We start from the raw sequence: 23,457 nt of genomic DNA, 5'->3' as shown, positions 1-23,457 counted from the left end.
TGACCTGAAAATATTCAAACAATGACCTATAAAATGGCCGAAAAAATCCAGAAAAATGACCTAAAGGAGAAAAGAAAGAACACTTCGCATCCATGTTATTCACATTTCAGAAAACATATGAAGAAAAATTCCCTAAAATTGCCAAAAATGACAAGAAATACCCTTAAAAGTTAAAACATTTACCAAAAAATTACCCCCCAAAATTAAAAAATGATCTTAAACCTAAAAATGACAAAAAATTACCTATAAAATTTACATTTCTGTAACCAGCAGCTCATATCCGAGATTTATATATTTAAGAGCATTGCATAGAATACCAGGAAAAAAAGATGACATGTCAAAATCCGGGTCATGGTTATGACTAATTAATTATGTGCATCTTAATTTATGTGAATGTAATTCACCAGTTTCTCTGTGTCGCTAATTCGCAAGTTAGACTGTCAGAAATAAAGTGTGGGAAATTAAGTCGCCAGCTAAACCTTTCCGTTGCTCCTGTTACGTGTATCCCGTGTACGTAAATGCATGGCAATTTTATGTACGTACTTGTAAGTATAAAGCTAACACGTGTTGGATCTGGTAAGAATACTGTCACATGCTTATGGCTCCGGGACAAGTAGTAACGGGTTCTGCATTGGATGACTGGATTTATTACCGCCTTCTTTTATAATCACTGTTAATCATAATCAATTTATGATAACTCACAATAATTCTTCAGCTCTGTTCTGATCTGATTTATTATAGCCTGAACCACAATTGATTTGAACATCGACTCTTCTCCTGTCTTCTGTCCTCTACTGTGACAGACATTGTTCAGAGTTACCTTACGAATGACTCCCGATTTTACTTCTCAGAGTAAAAACTCGTATTGCGACTGACGGTCAGTCAGGTAATGAGTCTTGGTGTGTGGCCGCGCCATAGCTCAATCGGTTAGTCGCTGGCTTCCCACCGCGGCAGCCCGGGTTCGATCCCGGGTCTGGTCAAGTGACATTTGTGGTGGACAAAGTGGCGCTGGGGCGGGTTTTCTCCGAGTACTTCGGTTTCCCCTGCCAATCTTCATTCCACCATTGCTCCATAATCACCCTCACCTATCATCTGGGGCTGGTACAATAGGCCAGAAGTGGCCACAGTACAAGGGACTTAGTCCCACCCCACTACCAATAAAAATTCTTGGTGTTGAGCCCCATCTGGGACTCATGACCAGATATTTATTACTGTTTGACAGTTACGGTCTTGTTTTTGTGGGCGCCCTCTCTGACGAGAGGACGGTACTGTCTTTTGTATATCTGGTGGTCTTGCCAGCGCAGTCTTTCTCGGGTCCGAGTCCCTTGGCACTCCTGACCGTATTTTACTGTCTCAGATTTGAGACTTCCCTTTCGGTCGCCTCCTACGACTCGCAGGGTCACGGTGGAGTTATTCGACCTCGGTTCCACACGGGTTATAAATTACGTCTTATGTGAACGGCCGCTTAAATAGTGTAGCAGTATCCTACATAGGAGATGTTTGTTGATCGCTCATATCCATGGACACGCCTGCTGAGCCCGCAGCAACGCTCTGGTTTCCAATAGTCTACAACTTCAATTTGCTTACCTATGGACACGTTTGTTTAACACCGAGCGATGGTTTATGTCCAAGAAATGTGTTTGCCAATTCGTTTCGTAAAAACGGGCCTACATGTCGCAATATTTTGAGTCCAGTTTTAATGCAGTGTTCGCGGCTTGTTGTGTAACGTAAACGTAAAGTAAAGCTATCCCTGCAACAGGCCATGGAGGCCATAGAGTTGTGAGATATTGAGGCTCCCTCATTTTCTTGACAGTCGGGTCACAGACGGCGGTCACGTTGTCAGCCTCACGCGCCGGCCGCCCTTTACCCCCAGGAAGATTCCTGGTACGCATTTCTGTTACAGGCTGAGTCGACCCCCCTGGGGCTATAGTTGTGCTGGAAGGATTAAGATAATTAAAAAATATAATTACCTCATTGGGAATCGAACCCGCGACCTTCCAGCTTGTGGCATAGTGCCTCAACAAACTATGCTACCGTGTGCACTTTTTTATTTCAGTGAAGATTAGAAAATAATCAAATTGTTAACCTAAAAAATAAATGATTTGTGGGACTTTTCTGAAATTACTGATTATACTTTCTTTGGTCTTAACTGTATCATTTGATATTACTTCTTTACAAACCATCATCAGTTATCAAGATTACAGTCTTGTGATATGTGATGCCGTGCAGGTTGGTAGATACATACAAGCACACCAACCTTCTGCTTCCATCTTCACTCCATCTACCCTGAAGATGGAGGCGGCAGGTTACTTTGAAGGTTTGTACCCATCTATGAAACTACACAGCATCACATCCCAGTCTGTAACCTTCATATATTCATATTCCATATCACTGACAACTGTTTTCTTTCTCTTGTTTCAGGTAAGTGATGCCACCCCTTCTCATCCGGCAAACTAAGCAGCTGATAAATACTCGTAAATATCTACCTTGGTAGGGTAGAAGGCCATCTGTTAGAATGGAACATTCTCCATAATTAATATATGTAAAAAATAAAAAGTAAAGTAAAGCTATCCCTGAAACAGGCAGTGAAGGCCCATAGGATTGTGAGACGTCGAGGCTCCCACATTATATAGATAATCGGCTCAAAGATGCCTGTAAGGTTGTCAGCCTTACGCGCCGTCCGCGCTTTACTCCCCAGGAAAATTATTTAATTAATTCCTGGTACTCATTTCTGTTAGAGGCTGAGTCAACCCCAGGGCCNCCCCCCCCCAATTAATGTATGTTGCAATAGAATATTTGACATACGGAACATTTGCTAGTTCAAAGCATCCAGCATCCGTTACAGCATAACACCCAGCAGGCATAATATTCGCTAGAATTAAACATATGTCTCTGTCAACCTTTGCTAGAGTAGAACAGCCTCTAGACTGCAGTTTTGCCGTCTAAAGGTGCGTCCGCATTACTCGTGCTCGTGCTCGCCAGGCTTGTGCTCGTAAATCTTCGTCCACACTACTTCAGTTGCTCGCCAGGCTTCGGCGCGTGAGGTTCCGTATATTTACTCGTAGTATGTATAGGCTGTAGTAGTATTTTAATTTATTGGCTACAGTTTTTAAATTAAAAATTTGCTTGTCTCGTGACTTGTCATATCGTCCACATTACTCGCGAGCATAGCGAGTCTCACGAGCACGAGTAATGTGAACTCGCCTTAAGGCATATACTGTCCTCGCTTGCTCCGAAGCCGGGATCGTGGTTTCGAATCCCACACATGGAATGGATGTTTAGTATGTGTATGTTCCTGTGTTTAGGTACAGGCCTTGCGACGGGCTAATCACCCGTCCAAGGGGTCCTACCGCCTGTAAAATGATCATGAAACTGAAAAATCAGAGGCCAGGGCCCAAGGGGGCTGTAGATCCAGAGAACAAAAGAGAATATTTTGGATACCGAAAAATTTCTAAAGTAAAGCATTCGTCAGGCTGAATATTTTCTGGAGAAAACATCTTTACAAATAAAATTTATTTTCTATAACAGGTAACACGAAATGTTTTTGGTTGATGGACAGCTAGGAACAACTCTTAATTTAGAGCGAAAATATAGTGAATCTACCACAAAAGGATGCAAATTGATAAAATTAGATTACAAATCTCTTTGTTCCTTGTTTTGTCTCGGATAATGTCATTGCACAATGTGAGGTTTCCACAGCGGTGATTGTGAAGAATTCTGTTTTCTGGGATATAACACCGTGTAGTCCATTCAAAGTCATAAGACGTTTCGGAGGAAAAGTCGCCATCTTCAGGATCGGAAGATAAACCAAGTAAGAAACCGACATGAAGCTCTACTTGCTGCCTGCTCCGAAATTTTGGTTGAATTTCAACGCTCCACACGGTATCATATCCCAGAGGCCAGAACTCTGAATAATACAATTTTCGTATTAAATGTTTCAGCTTTTACATCTGAACCCCGTATTAATATGAAGCTTGTCATTCTAAACTTTTGTAGAAATTCTTGGTATTCGGTTTATATTGGGTATCACCATTTGCTTGCCGGTCACGGTAGCCGAGCGGTCTAAGGCATGCACTGTCTTCGCTCGCTCGGAAGCCGGGATCGTAGGTTCGAATCCCACTCAGGGCATGGATGTTTGTGTGCGTTTTTCTGTGTTTGTGTACAGGTAGAGGCCTTGCGACGAGCTGATCACTCGCCCGGGGAGTCCTACCGCATGTGTAAGATCTAGTAAACCGAAATGAAATGGAGAGTTTCATGGAAGTAGGCCTAGGCCCACTGGGGCTGTAGCGCCACAGGAAAAAAAATCACCATTTGCTTCACTGGTATAATTGACGAACTCCATGAGGTCTACCCGCTTCTCCAATAGGCACTGCTTGCCACCTCCTTCACTATATTTCGCTACTCTGGCTTATTCTTCGACACTGAAGATGGAGGCGACATGTTCCTCCTAAACGTCAGTTGAATTTCAGAGCACCACACCGTGTTAGATAATAAAAGACAGAACTCCTCAAGCTGATATATGGTTCTTTTCTTTTTGAGGTTTATCTCACCGCATTTTCAAAACCTGAGGCCGTTATAGAGTTGAATAGTTGGGCGATCAGTGGATAATGAATTCGAAAGGAACGATCGTGGCCTATTCGATTCACTTCCCCGTATTTTGCTTATAGGACTGAGGACAACCATGAGAAATCTTAGGACTATCAGTGTTCGGTCGAGATTCGAACCAAATCTTCATTCCACCAATTGCCCCACAATCACCCTCACCCATCATCTGGGGCTGGTACAATAGGCTAGAAGTGACCGCAGTACAAGGGATTTAGTCCCACCCCACTAGCATTAAAAAAATTTACCTAACATGAGGCCATATCATTATGTCTATATGAGTTTTTATTGTGGCTGTTCATAAAATACTCTCATACATTATCAAAACTATCAGATAAATCAAGATATGAGCCGGACAGGCGGGGTTTGATCCCCGGCCGGAGCAAATGTTGTTTCTCTACACCACAGCGTCCATACTCGCCCTAGGACACACCTTGCCTATTATTCAATGGGTACTGGGTTCTGTTTCACCTGGGGCAAAGAGGTCGAGTCTTAAAGCCGACCGCTCACTTGCATCTGGTATCGAGGTCAAGAATGGTGGATCTGTACCTCCACTCCCTGTACGTCTTCATGGCGTGCAACTTCACCTTATACCACAGCACTAATGTCGTTTTTGTATTTGGTGCGTTTTCATTATCAATAGGAAGGGAGTGAGGAGCAATTTAAAGCTGTTTAAGTATACAGAGTGTTCTAGGAAGAAAGATCAATATTCTGGGAAGCCATAGTGTCGGTCATTCTAAGCATAAAATTGTATATGTGCATCTGTCCTATTCCGAACTGTTTCCGTGGTGGAGTTATGTCACTGTACAGTAGATTGCATTTGGCACCAAATGTTTCCATTAATACGATTGACTGAAGAAGATACTTCCATCTGTACCGGTATCCGCAACACCTGTAATTCGCATCGATTGCCTCGCGACAATTCACGTGGGACTGTGGAAACAAATTTCCAAAATCGTTTCTCTATCAACGTGTGGTGCGGTATGATCGATGACATGTTGACGGGTCCCGTTATTTTAGACGATCATATGACAGGACATAATTACCCAACTTTCTGCAAAATGGATTGTCAGAACAGGATGTTCCTTCGGCTATTCGGATTCCTATGTACTTTCATCATGACGAAGCCGCTTCTCATTATACCCGACCTGTGAGGCAACTTCTCAATGACACTTTCCCTAAACAGTGGATCGGTCGTGGCAGTACCGTTTAACTGGCCACCACGATCCCCGAACCTCACCCCGCTAAATTTTTGTTTACTTGGTTGGTTGAAGAGTAAAATATACAGAACAAAAGCGGATACATGAGAAGAACTGCTCGATCACCTAATGGATACCATCGCCATCATAAAGGAACGTCAAATGCACTCCGAGCAGCAACATGCCGTGTCCTCACACGAGTTGCAAAGTGTATTGGTGCTGACGGTGGAATTTTCGAAAATGTATTATACTAGGTAAACAGTACCGACTTTGTCATTTGAACAATAAATACCGGTATTAGAAACAGTGCGTAATTCTTATCAACAATTCTGGAACTGTACATTGAAATAGCTCTCTCGGAAACAGTTCGGAATAGGACACGTGTACATATACACTTCTTTGCTTAGAATGGCCGATACTATGAAATCCCAGGATATTGATCTTTCCTCCTGGGACACCTTGTATATTTTCTCTCTGAGAGCGATACGTGTTCCTATATTCTCAAATTATAATGTACTTAATATCTACGTTAAATTTTCTGTACAAGAAACCTCATAAATATGAGTGCCGTCCGTAAAATAAGATTAATTGATTTCTGTTCATGTTGAAATGTTAACTTTACTTTGTATATTGTCTTTGCTGTCTTGTTTCTGTGTGAGCTGTACTGTGTCTTGTTATGGGATATAGAAACTTCATTGGGAGTGCATCTCACGACCATATTGGTTTCCCAGCACAGCCTCCAGATGTCGCATAGAATTCCAACTGGATTCACATATCAAACACATCACAGAACATATTACAAATGCATGAAATAAATCCAGTGCACGTTGTGTCCACCGTCCGTTCTGTAATACCAATGTAATAACAAGAATTTCTGACAAAGATGTATGGCGCCCATTTTCCTTCAAATAATTCTCTATTGTGTGACTACGTTGTTCATGTACAGGGCTACTGAGAATGATTTGGATGATGAGAAATTGGTGTATTTTTGAAAAGGTTACAAGATAAAAATTTGAAGAAAAAACTTGAAGAAAAGAACCAAGGAATTAATTTTGTTTTGTTGTCAACATTGATGTTTGCTCATGTTTGTAATCTTTTCTAAAATGCATTAATATTTTCACCTAAATACTTTAAAATAGCCCAATGTATAGAAGTGCAGAAGTTCAATTCGGTTCTTATTTTGGAGCATATATTAGAACTGTTAGTACGTTACGGATAGGACCGCCAGCCAGCAGCGAGACATAGATCTGGCGGTATTGCCATCTTCTATTGTCCGAAAATATACTCCAGTGTTCTTTAGCGCACACATTCAGAAAACCTTGATTTAATATATAAGAATAGATCAGTGGATGTTTTATCTTGGGAACACTGTAGCTAGAAATTGGAATTATCTATTTCGAAAATTACGTCCCTTTCTTGCTTTTGGGATCATTCAGAAAAATGCGCGGCTGTGCATTAATGCAACGTAAGATTACAAAACGTGTGTGGTGAGATGTGGAGTGTTTGGTAGTGATGGTGAAAGATTAGTTAATTCTCTGTCATTAGATGAAATAGGTTTCTGGCGATAGTAACTGAGGCTTGGAATTGGTGGGTTTCTGAATTTGGTCCATCGTCCGGTATTGCAACACACACATAGTTTCGGGTGCTGAATAACTTTCCGTTCTCAGGTGAAAGGATCAGTAACTGCATTATCACAATTTTTTTCCTTTCATTCCTTTTTTATCTTCTTTTATTATTATTATTATTATTATTATCTCAATATCAGGTTAATTAATGACAGTCTGTTGCATCTGCTCTAGCTGGTTCGGTTGCGGATTTCTTTTTGTCTTCTACCCTGAAGTTGGAAGCGATACGTTCCTCCGAAAGGTTGATTAACACAATTTGTACACGGCGCCACATCCCAGAAGACGGCTTTCTTTATAATTCACTTGCTTAAATCCAGTTTTCCATGTCTTAACCTCATTATATCCAAAGCTAAACATAAATTTTGTCCTGGTGCCATGTTATTGATTTAGGCTGCACGAAATAACTTTAGAATATTTGCCCAGTTTTCGAAATTCTGTTAGTACTTAAATTTTTAGTAGACTTAATTAAGTGGATCTAATATTGCGCCCACCACACAAATTCGCATGGCTGCCATATTGAAATTAAGGACTATAGGGAATTAAAAATTTGCGAAATAGGCGATTAAAATACAATATAAACCGTGCGAATAGGCTCTTGAATAAAATGGCCAGTAAAATAGAACTTAGTGAATAAAAGTTTTACATTTACACAAATGCACTTGGAAAATTCGAAAGACTTCTGTTGTCATGGAACCTACTAAAAGATTAAGAAGATATGCATATCGGTTAAATTACATAAATTTTAGCTCCTAAGTGTGTTTACATTTAAATTATCTAAACTAATTCAATATTAGAGTGCCTTGACGAATTTTAGCCAGGTTGGCAGTTCCTAGTTTGGTCGAAGCCGGTCAAGTAGTTCCCTGTTATATGCGGAAGAACGTAACGAAACTAGATTTACTAGTCCTAGCAATTTTCTTTCGAGACAAGTCTAAAAATTCTAGACAATTTTTATACAATTACTTGCAATACTTTCGCTTAAACCATGTTCACGTTATCGAAACCTTGAAGTCACAATAATTAAATTTTCCCACTCACTGACAAGGGGCTTCCTTTTGTGGCCTATAATGTGTGACACGTATTTTTTTCTTTCCGGTTTCTGGAGGTCAGTAGGGAGGGACACATAGATGTGATAAAGTTTCCAGGACCGGCTGGCTGGGAGAGAAATGTTTGTCGCTATGGTTACAGCGCTTGCGCCCGCTTCAGCCCTTATTTGGTGGAGCTGGTGCTAGGGGTTTGTGCCGTACGGTTTCTCCGAGGGTAGCTGTTGATTGCTGCTGGCTGCACTGTTATAGGGGGCGTCGAGTATGTCCGCTTTCTTGATGTCAACAGTCGCCGATATACACGGGCATGGAAGTATTTCTTGGACAACCCTTTCAAGTATTGAAACGAGTGGACAATAAGTGTTATGTGTTTAACACCGCTCCTCCGATCTCTCAGTGTTCAGTTCTGTGAACGGTACATATACAGAAATAAAGAAAAGAAGTGAAATATAAGGGGTGGGGCACTTATCGTAAGATATATCCGTTGAAAGTTCTAACATTGGCCATACTGCCGTTGCATGCAAAGCTGTGAACTGGCAGACAGCTACAAGTTTTCTTCATAAAACATCAAAGAGCGAAGAAAATATTTCCCCGTCTGCTTATGTGTCTGTGTTAAAGTCGTCGGGAACGTAGTGTGCGGTTCTTACAACCAGAGGGCACTACTGTACACATCACAACTGTGTACTAAATAGAGGTAACACGTACTGACAGAGATGACACTGTTGTTATGCTTGAGATAAAAAAAAAAGACATCCGAATTATGGTGACGTATTTCATTGTGTGCCATTGCGTTCATTCTGAATATTCTGTAAAGTTATGTAATTAATAGATCGACTCACGAACATAAAGAGAACAAAAAGAAGTCACTTTGGATTCATAGTTCAGTGTCTATGATTGTTATTCGTGAATTATTTTCGTGTGGCAGAAGTGAAGACTATAAGTGATGGTTGGTGTGGGAGCAAAACACTTTTATGTAAGGATGTTGATGTCGCAGAATGTTGGTTTTTGGTATTTTGGTAGCCGTGATAAGGAAACGGAGCGGTTCGTGTCACCTGCAGGACGACACAACGGTTATTGATGGCTTGGCGATGTGGTTGGACACACTACCATGACCGCTGACCATACCTTCTAAATCTCTGGCATTCTCATCGCCTGAAGAACATTATCTTCTTCTCCAGGTGCCTCCTCTCTTTGTCTTCTCTGTCCCTCTTCTAATGTCACTGTTCTTGTGCATTCGCTTGGTTGACTGCGGGAGATTGAAGTCCTTCATTGGCCCTTAGCGGTTGACCTTCGACGTTGAAATAGACTGCTAAAGATAACTTCTGTAGCACTAACGATTACCTTCATATTCCTATTTATATGTTAATTATCTAATTTCTGTGGTCTGGTCTCTTATTGAGACTAAACTTCTCTCTGTTTAAATGTAATGTCTTTTACCTACATGTTCTTAAAATAGTCGTTGCTTTTCCTCGAAATAATTGTAATTTATACGTAATTTTGTAATTTAAATTTGACCCGTTTTGATGATATCGGCTGCCAGTTCAGATAATTCACTCGCAGCAAGGATCTCATAAGATTAATAAATATATAGTTCTGCATACAGAAGCAAAAATGTAAGAATTGATTGGAACATGTAAGAAGAATTTCTTCTGGCATATGCGTTAACACCGAGAGCCAGCGCCAAAACCTGCAGATCAATCTTTTAGCTTTTCTTTTTTTTTTTGATCAAGATGTTTTATGACAGTATAATCCTCTTTGTCATCATAGTGCCAGACTGTTCACGCTTTCAAAACATATAGGACAGGGACCTAGAGAAGCATTTTCTTAAGCAGAAGCAACACGTCATCTCACCCTTCACAGCGTCCTTCTGAACGCAAATTCCCTTGTCATTATATTTACCTTCAAGAGACAGTTCCTACCCCCCCAAAAAACTTTTCCTCTTCATCGATCCAACATTTTCCCTTACTTCTCACCCTTCCTACTCTGCATCCCTTTCCGCTGCGGAACATCTTAACCCACTTAATCAGCTCTCTCTCCCTCCTTGCCTCTGTCACCCCCACAACTTTATTGCCACCTTTCCCTGTACGAAGCATCACATTTCTCTCATGTTTCCGCCGCTGCTGTCACAAATTTCCCTCCTTTAACATGGTAACTTCCATGTCTTCCATCATACCCACTTCCTGTGCCGCCCCCCTCCTGTTCTCGTCATGTCAGCGGTGCGAATTAGGTCAACAAGTTCAGTAGGGGTTTGAAACGTCTGCAGAAAGCACAGAACACGGCCCCTGAGCGCACAGAGGCATCGGTTTGTTCGATCAACGTAGTTATTTCGCGTGAGGAGAGAGAGATTCGACGTAGGGACTATGACTTCTGGATTGGGCTGCGTCACGGTATTCGTGATGCTACTGACGGTTACTATGGTGACAACACTCAGGTCTTCTTGGTTGGGTGTGACCGCCTCTGCTGCATCAACGGCTACCAACCTGTCATCTGCAGCGTCAGCAGGGAGAGGTAGCAGTTCCGGTAGCCATCATCACCACCAGAAACACAAAGAAGGAAATGTCACTATAGGACTTATATTGCCACATACGAACTTCGGAGTGCGGGATTACATAAGAGCGATCAAAGGAGCAGTGGAGAAACTGACAAAGTCACGTGGCCCTAAACTTGATTTCTTGAAGAAGTACAGGTTCTCACCATCCGAAGTGCACAGTGTTATGATGACTCTGACCCCTAGCCCTACCGGTGAGTACACAATGCAGTCTTTTTAAGGATACTGAAGATAAGTGCAGGAATCCCTCGAGAACCGCGGTTTTATCAAACACGGATTTAAGATACATGCTGCTTCCATTTATGATCATGTTTATCAACCATTATATTTAGTTTCGTGTGACCTCAATTTTTAAATTTGTATATGTAAAGCGGCCAGGACTTGAAACTGACTACTCACCTCCAACTAGTACCGAGCCGAAGAAAAATGTGGATCTATACATTCACTCCCCCATACGTCTTCATGGCGTAGTGCTTAAATTAGTTAAACACAGGGACAACTTTATCTTTACCATGAATCATGACAGTAGTTATTAATAGGCAATTATGAATTATATCACAGATATTAATTCTTATTCCCAGTTGTTTCTTTCGTTTAATCAGCCTGCTGTTATTCATAATAATGTGATTATTCACTTCTACTGTAACATGTACACATGATTACCGCACGAAGAGAACCATATTCGTTGGATCGCTGGACTGTAATGGAGTACACAAACAGTTCTCTACCTTACAGATTACCGAGGTGCAACCTACTGTGCCGCTGTTACTAGTAAAGATAAAGGTAATATGAAGACGTAAGGGGAAGTTGAGTTATATTTCCACGATTCTTGACTTCGGTGCTAGGTGGATATGAGTGGTCAAAATCGCACCCCCCATCCCCACTGGCATCTTTGTCCTCACGGAAGGGCCGGGAGTGCCCTTGAATATGAGGCTGGGTGGACCTCAGAGCCGGTCTTGGCGCTATGAGCAAGAGAAGAATTTTTTTCTCTTCTGTCCAGTCCAAATCCCACTGCTATACGGACTGAGCTATGCCAACTCCTTTAACATTATATTGTATATGCAGTATGACATATATTTGTAGAAATTTTATTGCACATCTTTTTGTGTAGTAAAGGAAATCTTAGTTGATGCAGCTGTTGTGCTTCGATCTGGAAGAGTGGGGTTCGATTGCCGGGAAGGGCAAACTATTTGTTTCTTCTGCATACTGTCCAGTTCGACACTGGTACCCACCCAACTTCATATTCAGTTAGTATCGTGGTTCCTTACTCAGGGGTGAAACGGCAGGAGCGTGAAGCTGAACACTAGCCTAAATTTAGTCCTAAAGAATGTTATAAGTATAATTCCACTCCTTCACATTCTTTCATGTCGTGGTGCTTAATTACGTAATAAATATAGGGATAATTTTACATTTACCAGGGAAATTAAAATTTTCTTTGTTTAGATTTCGATGAATGCTATGAGAGGCCGTAATTACCTGACCGACAGTTTCTCGCCATCCGCAGCACCGTTCGGATGTTTAACCCCGCATTCCCCAGGGATTGCTGTGGTAAGGTATGCTGAAACTCGACCATAATATGGACATTGTACACTGTCTTCGGCCTTCTCACACATGACATTTCGAAAGCCGGATCTCTTTCCATCATCATGTGTAAAGGGGGAAATGTTCCCGCTCACAGCCGTTACAAATAGGTAATTCCAATTATTGGACCAGTAATCTGGAGTAGCTCTTCCTAACGGGCCAACATTTTATTGGACTAGTAATCGGAAGTAGCTCTTTCTAACGGGCCAACATTTTATGGGACCAGTAATCTGGAGTAGCTCTTTCTAACGGGCCAACTTTTTACTGGACCAGTGATCGGAAGTAGCTCTTTCTAACGGGCCAACTGTTTATTTGACTAGTAATCGGGAGTAGCTCTTTCTAACGGGCCAACTTTTTATTGGACTAGTAATCGGGAGTAGCTCTTTCTAACGGGCCAACTTTTTACTGGACCAGTAATCGGAAGTAGCTCTTTCTAATGGGCCAACATTTTATTGGACCAGTAATCTGGAGTAGCTCTTTCTAACGGGTCAACTCATCTCTCAACCTGTAATCGGGAGTACTGGCTCTTTCCAATAGGCTGACTCGTCACTGGACAAGCCATCTGGACTAGCATTTTAATGGACCATCTCATCATTGTCCAGATATGGTGTTTAACTCGTTCAACGGTCCATCTTTTCGCTTGGTCACAAATCGGAACCACCTTTTTCTAACGGCGCCACCTCTCTTTCGCCTTCAGAAAAAGCTAGTCCTAATCACTGGTGTTTGTAACGTCCCAAGCTGAATAGAAAACATTCCTCCCTTATACCTTTAGAGCTAGTCTCAGTGACTGGTCTCTCTATCGGCCTCCCTTGTCCCGTTAGAAAGAGCTAGTCTCAGTAACTGGTGTTTCTATCGGCCTCCCTTGTACCGTTAGAAAGCGCTAGTCTCAGTAACTGGTGTTTCTATCGGCCTCCCTTGTACCGTTAGAAAGAGCTAATCTCAGTCACTGGTGTTTCTAACGGCCCCAGCTGAATAGAAACTTTTCTTCCCTAATATAGTTAGAGAGAGCTAGTCTCAGTCACTGATGTTTCTAACGGCCCAAGCTGAATAGAAACCTTACCTCTCTCTGGCCGTTAGAAATATCTAGTCTGAGTCAATGGTGTTCCTAACGACACAGTTCCATATGGAACTTCTGTCCCTTACACGCGTTCAGAGAAACACGTCCAGCATCCGAAACATTGCATTAAGAATCTTAAGGCAGTAGACAATATCCGAACTAATAGTCATGCGTATTGTTGCGAAATTTTGTCAGGAACATTTGCAATTCGCGTGAAGATCTCTTACGTTAAAAACTAGACACGTGCCGCCACTCGCCGCTCGTCTTCACAGGAGTGACTGTCCGACCCGCAGACACTTACAAATCCCACGGATTATCAGCATTTTGTATCCCTGTTACAACAAAAGCCTTTACACGTGCTGTGATGACAGGAACAAATGACACATAACTTACCCCATTACGTATATATCTCTGTTATATAATTTGTTTAGGCCTTATTAACGCGATTTAAATCAGCACATTTAAATGTGTTTCATTTACATTACTGTCTGGCCGTGCCACAGCTCAGGTGTTAGTCGCCGGCTTCCCACCGTGGCGACCTGGGTTCGAGCTCTATCAGGTCTTTCTAGATTTGTGGTGGACGAAGTGGCACTGATGCGTTTTCTCCAAGTATTTCAGTTTACCCTGCCAATTCTCANTCCTAACGACACAGTTCCATATGGAACTTCTGTCCCTTACACGCGTTCAGAGAAACACGTCCAGCATCCGAAACATTGCATTAAGAATCTTAAGGCAGTAGACAATATCCGAACTAATAGTCATGCGTGTTGTTGCGAAATTTTGTCAGGAACATTTGCAATTCGCGTGAAGATCTCTTACGTTAAAAACTAGACACGTGCCGCCACTCGCCGCTCGTCTTCACAGGAGTGACTGTCCGACCCGCAGACACTTACAAATCCCACGGATTATCAGCATTTTGTATCCCTGTTACAACAAAAGCCTTTACACGTGCTGTGATGACAGGAACAAATGACACATAACTTACCCCATTACGTATATATCTCTGTTATATAATTTGTTTAGGCCTTATTAACGCGATTTAAATCAGCACATTTAAATGTGTTTCATTTACATTACTGTCTGGCCGTGCCACAGCTCAGGTGTTAGTCGCCGGCTTCCCACCGTGGCGCCCCGGGTTCGAGCTCTATCAGGTCTTTCTAGATTTGTGGTGGACGAAGTGGCACTGAGACGTTTTCTCCAAGTATTTCAGTTTACTCTGCCAATTCTCATTCCACTGACTGCTTCTCATCGATTTCCTGTCAGCCGGGGCTGGTACAATAGGCGAATTAGTGGCCGACGTACCAAGTGGGCTCAGTTTCACCCCACACCAAGAATATAAAAGAATTAAAAATATATTACTCCCTTCGATGATGTAATGCTGTGTAATCCGGTAGATTTTCGCCATGTTTCGAAGGAATATTTTCCTTTCAGCTTCAGTGTAGAACACAAGAGGGGAAAATATTCGGGGAGGGAGAGCCTGACTAGAAACCACAACGGAACCAACAGGGCTAAGGAAAAATATCGACCTTTGTAAGTGACGAATCTATTGCCAGAATAGAAAGATGGCAAATAAATTGCTCTGAGACACTAATAGACAGTGCAGAGAGGCGAGGAGAGATTCCATCTCTACTTTTCTATTTGTATGTTTCACCGGAAAATATGTGATCACACATCAGGCTACACGGCGTCACATCCAAATTAACCGGAGTTAGATCCTCACGATCTGGAGGTCCTCACAACGGTCTGTATGAAGCTCTGTATCTTATGGGATATAACACCGTGTAATAAGTTTAACACCAACCGACTTTTCGATAGAACATATCGCCTCCATCTTCAGGGTCAAAGAATAAACGAAGCAAGAAACCAGCATGAAGTACATAACAAACATAACTCATTATTTCCTATATAAAGCAGAGCTGTCCACAAACGGACTTCTCTCTTTGCTACCTAGTTCTTGCTGGTTTCTTCCTTCGCTTATTCTTTGAACCTGAAGACGGAGAATATTATTCCTCCGAAAAGCCGATTGATTTTTAAAGGACTACACGGTGTTTTGTACCAGAAGATAAAACTCTTCATATTTCAAATGAACTACGTTTAGACTATCAAGGTATTAAGTGGCGAAGTAAAGTTGATAAAAGATTTGTTTCTATTTCGTTAATTCTTATAGTAAAAGTCTTGCAACGGAGTTAGTTGTACCACGTCTCAAGTGGATAGTAAATCTGAGAGTACTTATGTTAAATCAGCCATTATACCTTCTATATACAGGGCGAGTCTTAGTTTCACGCCTTTAACACACACATCGTGTTCTAAGCATACAGAAAAGCATAAACAGTCATGTAAATATATTGTAACGGATCTGATCAACACGCTTGCTAGACAACAGCTTTGTAAACACCGTCCAACACATAACAATAGAGGAGGCTGTGTTTTCCGTGTCCGACGTAACGTCACTCAACGGTAGGTGGTGGTCACGTGACATGTGTTTCCTGTGATGCGCGCCCGTTCATCGGTTGTATGAATGACAAAATTCGTAAAATTTAGGGCAGTTACGAGTCAGTCGTGAGCTGGAGGAGTAAGTCCAGAAGAATTTTTAGTTCCGAGATTCCAGAGTGATTGAAGACGAAATAGCAAGTTGATTTCTTATCGATTTGAAGTGCTCCGTTTCCAGGATACGACTAGTGAAGACGGACAATTCTAGCGCGTGTGCAACGGTGAACTTTAAAGTGTGTAAATCGGTGATAGAGCTGTATTTAATTGTGATTAAGAGAACTTGTAACCGAATTGCCAATAAATCCAATAATCCGAACTAGAACCCGTTATTTTCGTCACGCGACCACCCTACATGTGGCAATATGGCCGCAACCGCGTTAGCCGTTACGGTAACAGGAAGTGTGAGAAAATTAACATAAACATATAACGTGATTAAAGACTTTATTAGCCGTTAACAGAACAGCACCTAGCTCGTTACTGACAGTTTACATAAGAGGGTCAAACGGCCCACTATTACTTTAATATTCTGATGTGAATATGTGAGGTGTACTACACTATATGTTACATATCCACGTCAGAATGTTGTAATTGTGATTTCATCAAGCGTCGGGCTCGATTTAAAATTCGATAATATGTAGGTCTCAAAAATGAAAATGGAGAAAGCAGAAAGTCATAATATTGAAATTTATACGATGAAATTTTACGTTTCATTTTCAACTGATGTGTATAAATCTAGTGTATAAAAAAAAGTAAAACTATCCCTGTATGAGGCCGTGAAGGCCCATAGGGTTGTGAGACGTTGAGGGTCCCACATTATCTAGAAAATCGGCTCAAAGATGGCGGTAAGGTTGTCGGCCTTACGCGCCGGCCGCGCTTTACTCCGCAGGAACATTATGTAATTAATCCCTGGTACTCATTTCTGTTAGAGGCTGAGTGAACCCCCGGGCCATAGTGCGGCCGGAAGGATTAGGGCAATTGAAACAAAATCCAATGACCTCATCGGGACTTGAACCAATCAACTACGCTACCGCGTGCCCCCGTGTGCCCCCGTTACTCTAGTGTACACAGTGCATAATGTAAAGGTACGTGAAGACTTAACTTTTCAGGCCAAAGTCATCAGATATGATATTTTATGGAGGGACATTTAATTTTATTTCACTATTTCTCAATCTTGTCCTCTTCTGTTTCTGTTTTTTCCTTACTTCTAAATCTTGACCTTATTATTCCTTCCTCCTCTTTAATGTCCCCTTCTTCCTACTTCCACTTCTATTTTCTAATCTCGTTCCTATGTCTGCTTAACCTTCTTCTAGTATTCCTTCTTCATCTTCTCTTTTCACCATGTGCTTTCTCAAAAATAATCCTTTCTATTCTTCTCCTACATTACTACTACTAAAACGATTACTACTACTACTACTAAAACTGCTACTACAACTAAAACTATTACTACTACTATTGCTGCTACTGTTACTACTACTACTACTACTACTAAACCTTCTCTTTCTTCTTGTCCACCTGTTCTTAAAATTTCTATATCCTCCTTAATGCCCTATTTAATATTGTCAACTGTAAGGGTTTAGCGTGTAGAGGCCTTGCGACGAGCTGATCAATCGCCCAAGGAGTCCTACCGAGTGTGTAAGATCTAGAAAAACGGAAGTAAACGCAGAAGTTCATGGAGGTAGTCCTAGGCCCACTGGGGCTGTAGCACCACAGGAAAAAAAAGGGGTTAGCGTGACGAATAATTATATTTCCTAGATTTTGTGATTAGATTTCTTGGATNTCAGTCAGTCAGTCAGTCAGTCAGTCGGTCGGTCGGTCGGTAAGTCTTGGTGTCGAGGCTCATCTGTGGCTCATGACCAGATATTTACTACTAATACTCAAATACTGACATATGCAAAGTCTTTTATAAGATGCCGCCTTCAAGGGTTAATTACTACTATTCATGTCTGCGTCGAACCGAATGCCGCTATAATACCGTGGTAACTAAACCGTTGTCCAGCAACGGGTGTCTATTCTCGTTGACAGCGTAACGCTCCGACAAGTGTTTAGCTAACCTTGCTCAGCACTGTGTCACAATATTCACCCCCTCTCACCCTCCTTGTCCTCCTCCTTACCTCTCACTAAGTGCACGTGAGGGCGTTCAGGTACTGGAAGGACCTTCATTCTGAATTGCTAATTTAGTTAAAATATTTAAGATATATCGCACATAGAAATAATGCAGCCAAATTTACAGAGTAATTTATATGCTACAGAGTTAAGACACCTTAGGCCTGAGTAAGTTTAATGATATTCCTATTAAAAATCAATCAGTTCACAAATAAAGCAGGTGGAATATGTTACGTCTTATATACACGTATTTCATCCATAATTCACAAAGACAGGAGAATTCCGACCCAATAGACAGACATAAAAAACACTCAAATTCTATTTATCTCTCTCAGTACATGAAGTGAAGCACTGAAATCTACCATCTCAGATATCTCATCTGTTATCAGTCACACCAGGAAATGATTAAGAAAAAGTGTGCTTGAATTCAAGGGAGATAAGACAATTTGTGACACACCATTCGCACATTTCCTGTCTTCATACGCGACATAAAGGTCAATTCTACTTTTTGAATAGAATGTGATTTATTCACTCCCATGATTGTTGCAGGGTGAATCAATACGAGTTAGACTCCCATAAACTGAGTATCATTCCAAAAAAATATTCGTGTGATATCGCGACTCAAATTACAAGTACTACTTGGCCAGATTTCGAAAGTTTTGTCTCAGGGCGCAGCTCAATCTTGTACTTTGAGTTCCGTTATGGCAGGAAGGGTTCATAGGAATGACACTCACTTCTTATAGACCTGCTCCAAAAAGTCTGTGAGAGTGATAATATTAAGTTCTATTTAGAAAGGATGAAGATGACCTTGATATTATAAAAAAGCAAGATGCAAATAACCTGTTTCATGCACAGTTGATCCCATTAAAACCACTCAACTTTGTTTGTAGCTTTTCCTAATGCATTGGATTATAAAGGAGTTATTCCAGGTGATAATGTTGAGTGCTTAATTCTGTGTACAACACGTAATATAATATTTTTTCCACGCCATTTGTAAAGATTTCGCTGGAACGCCGGTGGAAGCGCCTCTTGACAGCTTGACAATGACAGTAGGCACGTGCAAACGTAAAGTTCTGTCTTTGTCAGTTGCAACGAGTTCGAAGGAATGCCGTTGGAGTCGCCACTTGACGGCTTGCCGTTGACTGTATGCACGCGCATTACTGGTATTTATTTGCTTTTTATTGTTTATTTGACGATGCTGCTGGTCATAACATAGCGTATCGTGATTGGATAATAACAAATAATGAATCAGAACGGACGTGGAATAAAGCGATCTTTAACTAATATTAACTTCCTGGTATTTCATTGAAGGCCTTTGGAAAAGTAAAAAATTCCTCGGGATATCCGTTGTCCCGGCCGAGATTCGAGCCAAGTAACTCCTAAATATAAGTCAGAGATGCTCTCGTTTGAGCCGAATAGCTCAGCGAGAGAGGAAGTAAGAGGAAGGTGGAGAAAATTACACAGCAATAAGCTTCATAGTCTACTACATTAATCAAATGTTGTTCTGTGCGGCACAAGTTAACCCAAGTACATGAAATGGACAGAAGATGACCTACAAAGTCCACAAAGTTAATTATTTAATTACTTCATACTTTAAGTCAAATAATACAGCCCTGATTGATGTATGTGTTCTCAAGAATTACCAAGAAGGAATATTATGTTACTTCTTGAGATCGCGAGACATTCTTGAGTAAGTTTTCGGCATGTAGTCGTATTATATTCCATTTTTATATTTTTTCATTCCAATAAAATTCTAAATGCGTCACTTACAATAACATTCTAAGTGCAGTATGCGTCAAAAAAAAAAAGTACTGAAATGAAAAGACGTCCTGCTGATAGCATTGTCTATTCATGTGAAGGCCCCTTGCACGACAGAACCTTCTCACATCTGGAAGAAATGGTCCGATCACCATGTCCCTGTATCATTCTTGGGTGACGGTAAGAGCACTATTTTCCTCATCCTCATCCTCAATGAAATGGAGGGCCTAATGTACCGTGTGCTGAGACGGCGCACCATACCGTCACACGTGTACTGTGTAGCGGTTTCTGTACGATAGCATCTGGCGACTCAAAACCAAGGAAGCGGGTTGTCTGGCGACCACTTCCGTATGAGAGGAAATAATACTCAATTATGAATACTTTATCCTCCGTCGAGAGACCCAGTTCCAACAACTGCACAGCACAACTTCCTTTTCACTACTGGGAACACGTGCGGCTGGAGCTATGCCCCGTCAACAAACGCACATGCGCTTTCGAGATGCACGAGTTTCAGTACTGTCATTTTTGGCTCATACTCTACATAGCCTAGTACTTCATGCTCGATACACGGACCACAAGTTGAATCCTAACCTGCTGTCGTGCCGACCAACGTATTTCTCTTCGGATGCTCTGGAAAAGTTCCAGGTACTACTGCGGTTTTCTGCCTGACATATCCGTACATAAATTTTCCCAAACATTCCGGACACACATTTTTTTTCTGAAACATTTGGTACACAGCCAATCGTAACTCTTCAGTAAATGTTCTTGGGCGAATTTGCCTCTGGGATTTTTTCCCCTGAGATCGAGATGAGAGATGTATTTCGGTCAGAAAGCAGGTCACATTTTTCGGTGACGCTTCTGACGTGTTTTGCGTAGGTGCCGAGCTCGAATCTCGTTCTGGACACCAACCACTAAAAGAATTATCATCTTACAGAAGATGAGACAATTTTACTGTTAATTTTGACGTCTATTAGTAGTTGCTATGCTGTTTAAACTGGGACTCCTGCATACAAGAGCAAGAATCCGTCAAGCGTAGCTGCTTGAATACCTTATCCGTGTGCTTAATTATGTACAGTAGTTAAGTGCTGTGCCATGAAGGCATGTGGCGGAGAGGATGTATAGCTCCAACATTCTTGACCTGGGCACTAAATGGAGTCGAGTGGCCGGCATCAAGCTTGGGTCACTTTAACTAGATGAAAGAGCCCTCGATGTCCACCGTATAGGAGGTTGGCCGGGTAACAGAGCCAACATGCACGCTATGGAGAAGAGACAAATATATTGCACCCGCTGGTGATCGAACTATCCTCATGTTGACCGTAGGTAAAGGCAAAGCTATCCCTGTAACCGGCCGTGAAGGCCCATAAGGTTGTGAGACTTCGAGGCTCCCACATTTTCTAGACAATCAGCTCACCGATGGCGGCGATCTTGTCAGACTTACGCGATGAAGCTTATAACTATTTCTATCAAGCCATACTTGTTTGGGCCACTGGTGGCCATTGTCAGAAGGCAGGCAAACATTATGAAGGAAATATTTTACACAGACTATTATCGAAGGTTGTAATGCCGGAAGTAGCGTCATCAGCAGCGACCTGAAGCACAGAGCAAATGATGCTCGAGATGGTTCAAGTTCGTATAGCAACAGGCGTGACCAGAGTGGTTTGAACGGCTGTTGTACTGTGATGTGGAAAGCAAATGGAAACACTACCACATTATCACTTTTCCTGGATAGTCTCTTTCCAAAAACAGAAATACCATGTATGCGAGATGTTTTCTCTGGAGGCAAAACAAACCGGAGGGGCGGATAGAAGTGACCAGAAGACTAGGAAGAGGACGTAAGAAGATGCTGGATGACCTTGGGGACAGAAGAGGATACTGTTATTTGAAGGCGAAAGGTTGAGATTGCATTAAGTGGAGGAACAGTTTTGGAAGAGACTGTGGACCTGTCGTCTGACAGATTACTGTTGATGATGATTATCGAAAGAAAGATATTGTTATATTCCCGCTGAAGAAACACGTGATAATTGTAGGTATTGATAATAAATAATTAGTTATAATTAAAATGAATAAAGGATCAAATTTATTTATTTATTTAGTTAGTAGTAGTAGTAGTAATAGTGGTAGTGGTGGTAGTAGTGGTAGTGGTAGTGGTAGCAGTAGTAGTAGCAGTAGTAGTAGTAGTAGTAGTAGTGGTAGTGGTGGTAGTAGTGGTAGTGGTAGTGGTGGTAGTGGTAGCAGTAGTAGCAGTAGCAGTAGTAGTAGTAGCAGCAGCAGTAGTAGTAGCAGCAGCAGCAGCAGTAGTAGTAGTAGTAGTAGTAGTAGTAGTAGCAATAGTAGTAGTAGTATGTGTAAGGGGTGGGCCATAAAATCCGGCCTCGCACTGCGACTTTCAATGTTCTATTGTGCTTCCCTTTTTTCGGTTAATCCTTTATGAATGAATGAATGAATGAAATTAGGACATCATTTATGAGGGTGTCATAATGGTAACTTGGTTCCATAAAGAACTGGCCCAGGAGACGAAACCTTAAACAAGCAATGGCCTCACAATCACATAGGATATGCGTGGCTGATTCATCTTCTTGCTGGCACCTTTCACAGGTTGGGTCATCTGTCAGTCCCAGTTTGAAAAGGTGTTCTTTTAGGTGGCAGTGTCCAGTAAGTAATCCTACCACCTGTTTAATTTCAACAGATCATTCGTTCTTCTGGCAGAGGGTCCTGATATAAATCCCTTTGCCTGTTTGAGTCCATTATACTTAGCTGATTGAAGTCTGTTGTAGTGACGGCCTTTATGATCGTTCTTGTGTCGGCTGCGTTCGAATTCTATTGATTTCTGCACTGCACCCTGTGTTTCTGTTTGTATGATGATATTGTGTGCATTGAGGCCCAACATACCTGTATGGTAGTTTCCTGATGTTCAACGACGTAAAGATATTTGGATATTGTATTCTGGTTCTGTATGAGTGCGAAACTTGGTCTCTCTCACATTAAGGGAGGATTTAGGGTGTTTGAGAACAGGATGTTGAGGAAAATATTTGGGCCGAAGAGAGATGAAGTGACGGGAGATTGCAGAAAACTCCATAATGAGTTTCATAACTTGTACTCCTCCCCAAAGGGGACCACTAGGAAGACTATGACGTAGGTAGTGGATAGCGGCCTCCGTAGTCTAGAGGTAACGTTCCCACCTCATGACTCGTAGTACGCGGGTTCAAATACCCGGCGGAGGTCGTCGAATTTTTAAGGGCGGAAAAATTCAGGGAACAATTCCTCCGGGAGGGACTTTAAGCCGTGGGTCCCGTGTCGTAGCTTTACGACACGTAAAAGAACCTCATATCTCCAAAGGAGGTCACTGAGCCAAATTACGGACGTTTCCCGCCCAACAGCAGTCTCTAATACCTATGGTAGATGGGGGAAGCATTATAGACACCTCTCAGCCAGTAGAGCCGGTCTCGCTGGCTGG

The 23,457-nt window shown here is 41.8% G+C and overlaps 1 protein-coding gene across 7 annotated transcripts in view; it reads left to right on the top strand.

Annotated features, from left to right (window-relative positions):
• Positions 1-23,457, top strand: part of LOC111872690 (glutamate receptor ionotropic, NMDA 2B) — a 567,290-nt gene that overhangs the window by 132,039 nt on the left and 411,794 nt on the right. Inside the window, exon 1 of one of the 7 annotated variants that reach the window (XM_023866811.2) lies at positions 8,678-11,208. The exons of the other annotated variants lie outside the window; for them this stretch is intronic. Within the exon in view, the coding sequence (XP_023722579.1) occupies positions 10,827-11,208 (382 nt within the window). The 5' untranslated portion in view covers positions 8,678-10,826. Of the gene's footprint in view, positions 1-8,677; positions 11,209-23,457 lie in introns of those variants that run through there. 7 annotated transcript variants of the gene reach the window in all.

This window comes from Cryptotermes secundus, unplaced genomic scaffold (assembly GCF_002891405.2).
Source record: "Cryptotermes secundus unplaced genomic scaffold, Csec_1.0 scaffold143, whole genome shotgun sequence".
Taxonomy (NCBI): domain Eukaryota; kingdom Metazoa; phylum Arthropoda; class Insecta; order Blattodea; family Kalotermitidae; genus Cryptotermes; species Cryptotermes secundus.
Note: the sequence above shows the minus strand (reverse complement) of the source record. Positions and strands in the feature narration are given on the sequence as shown.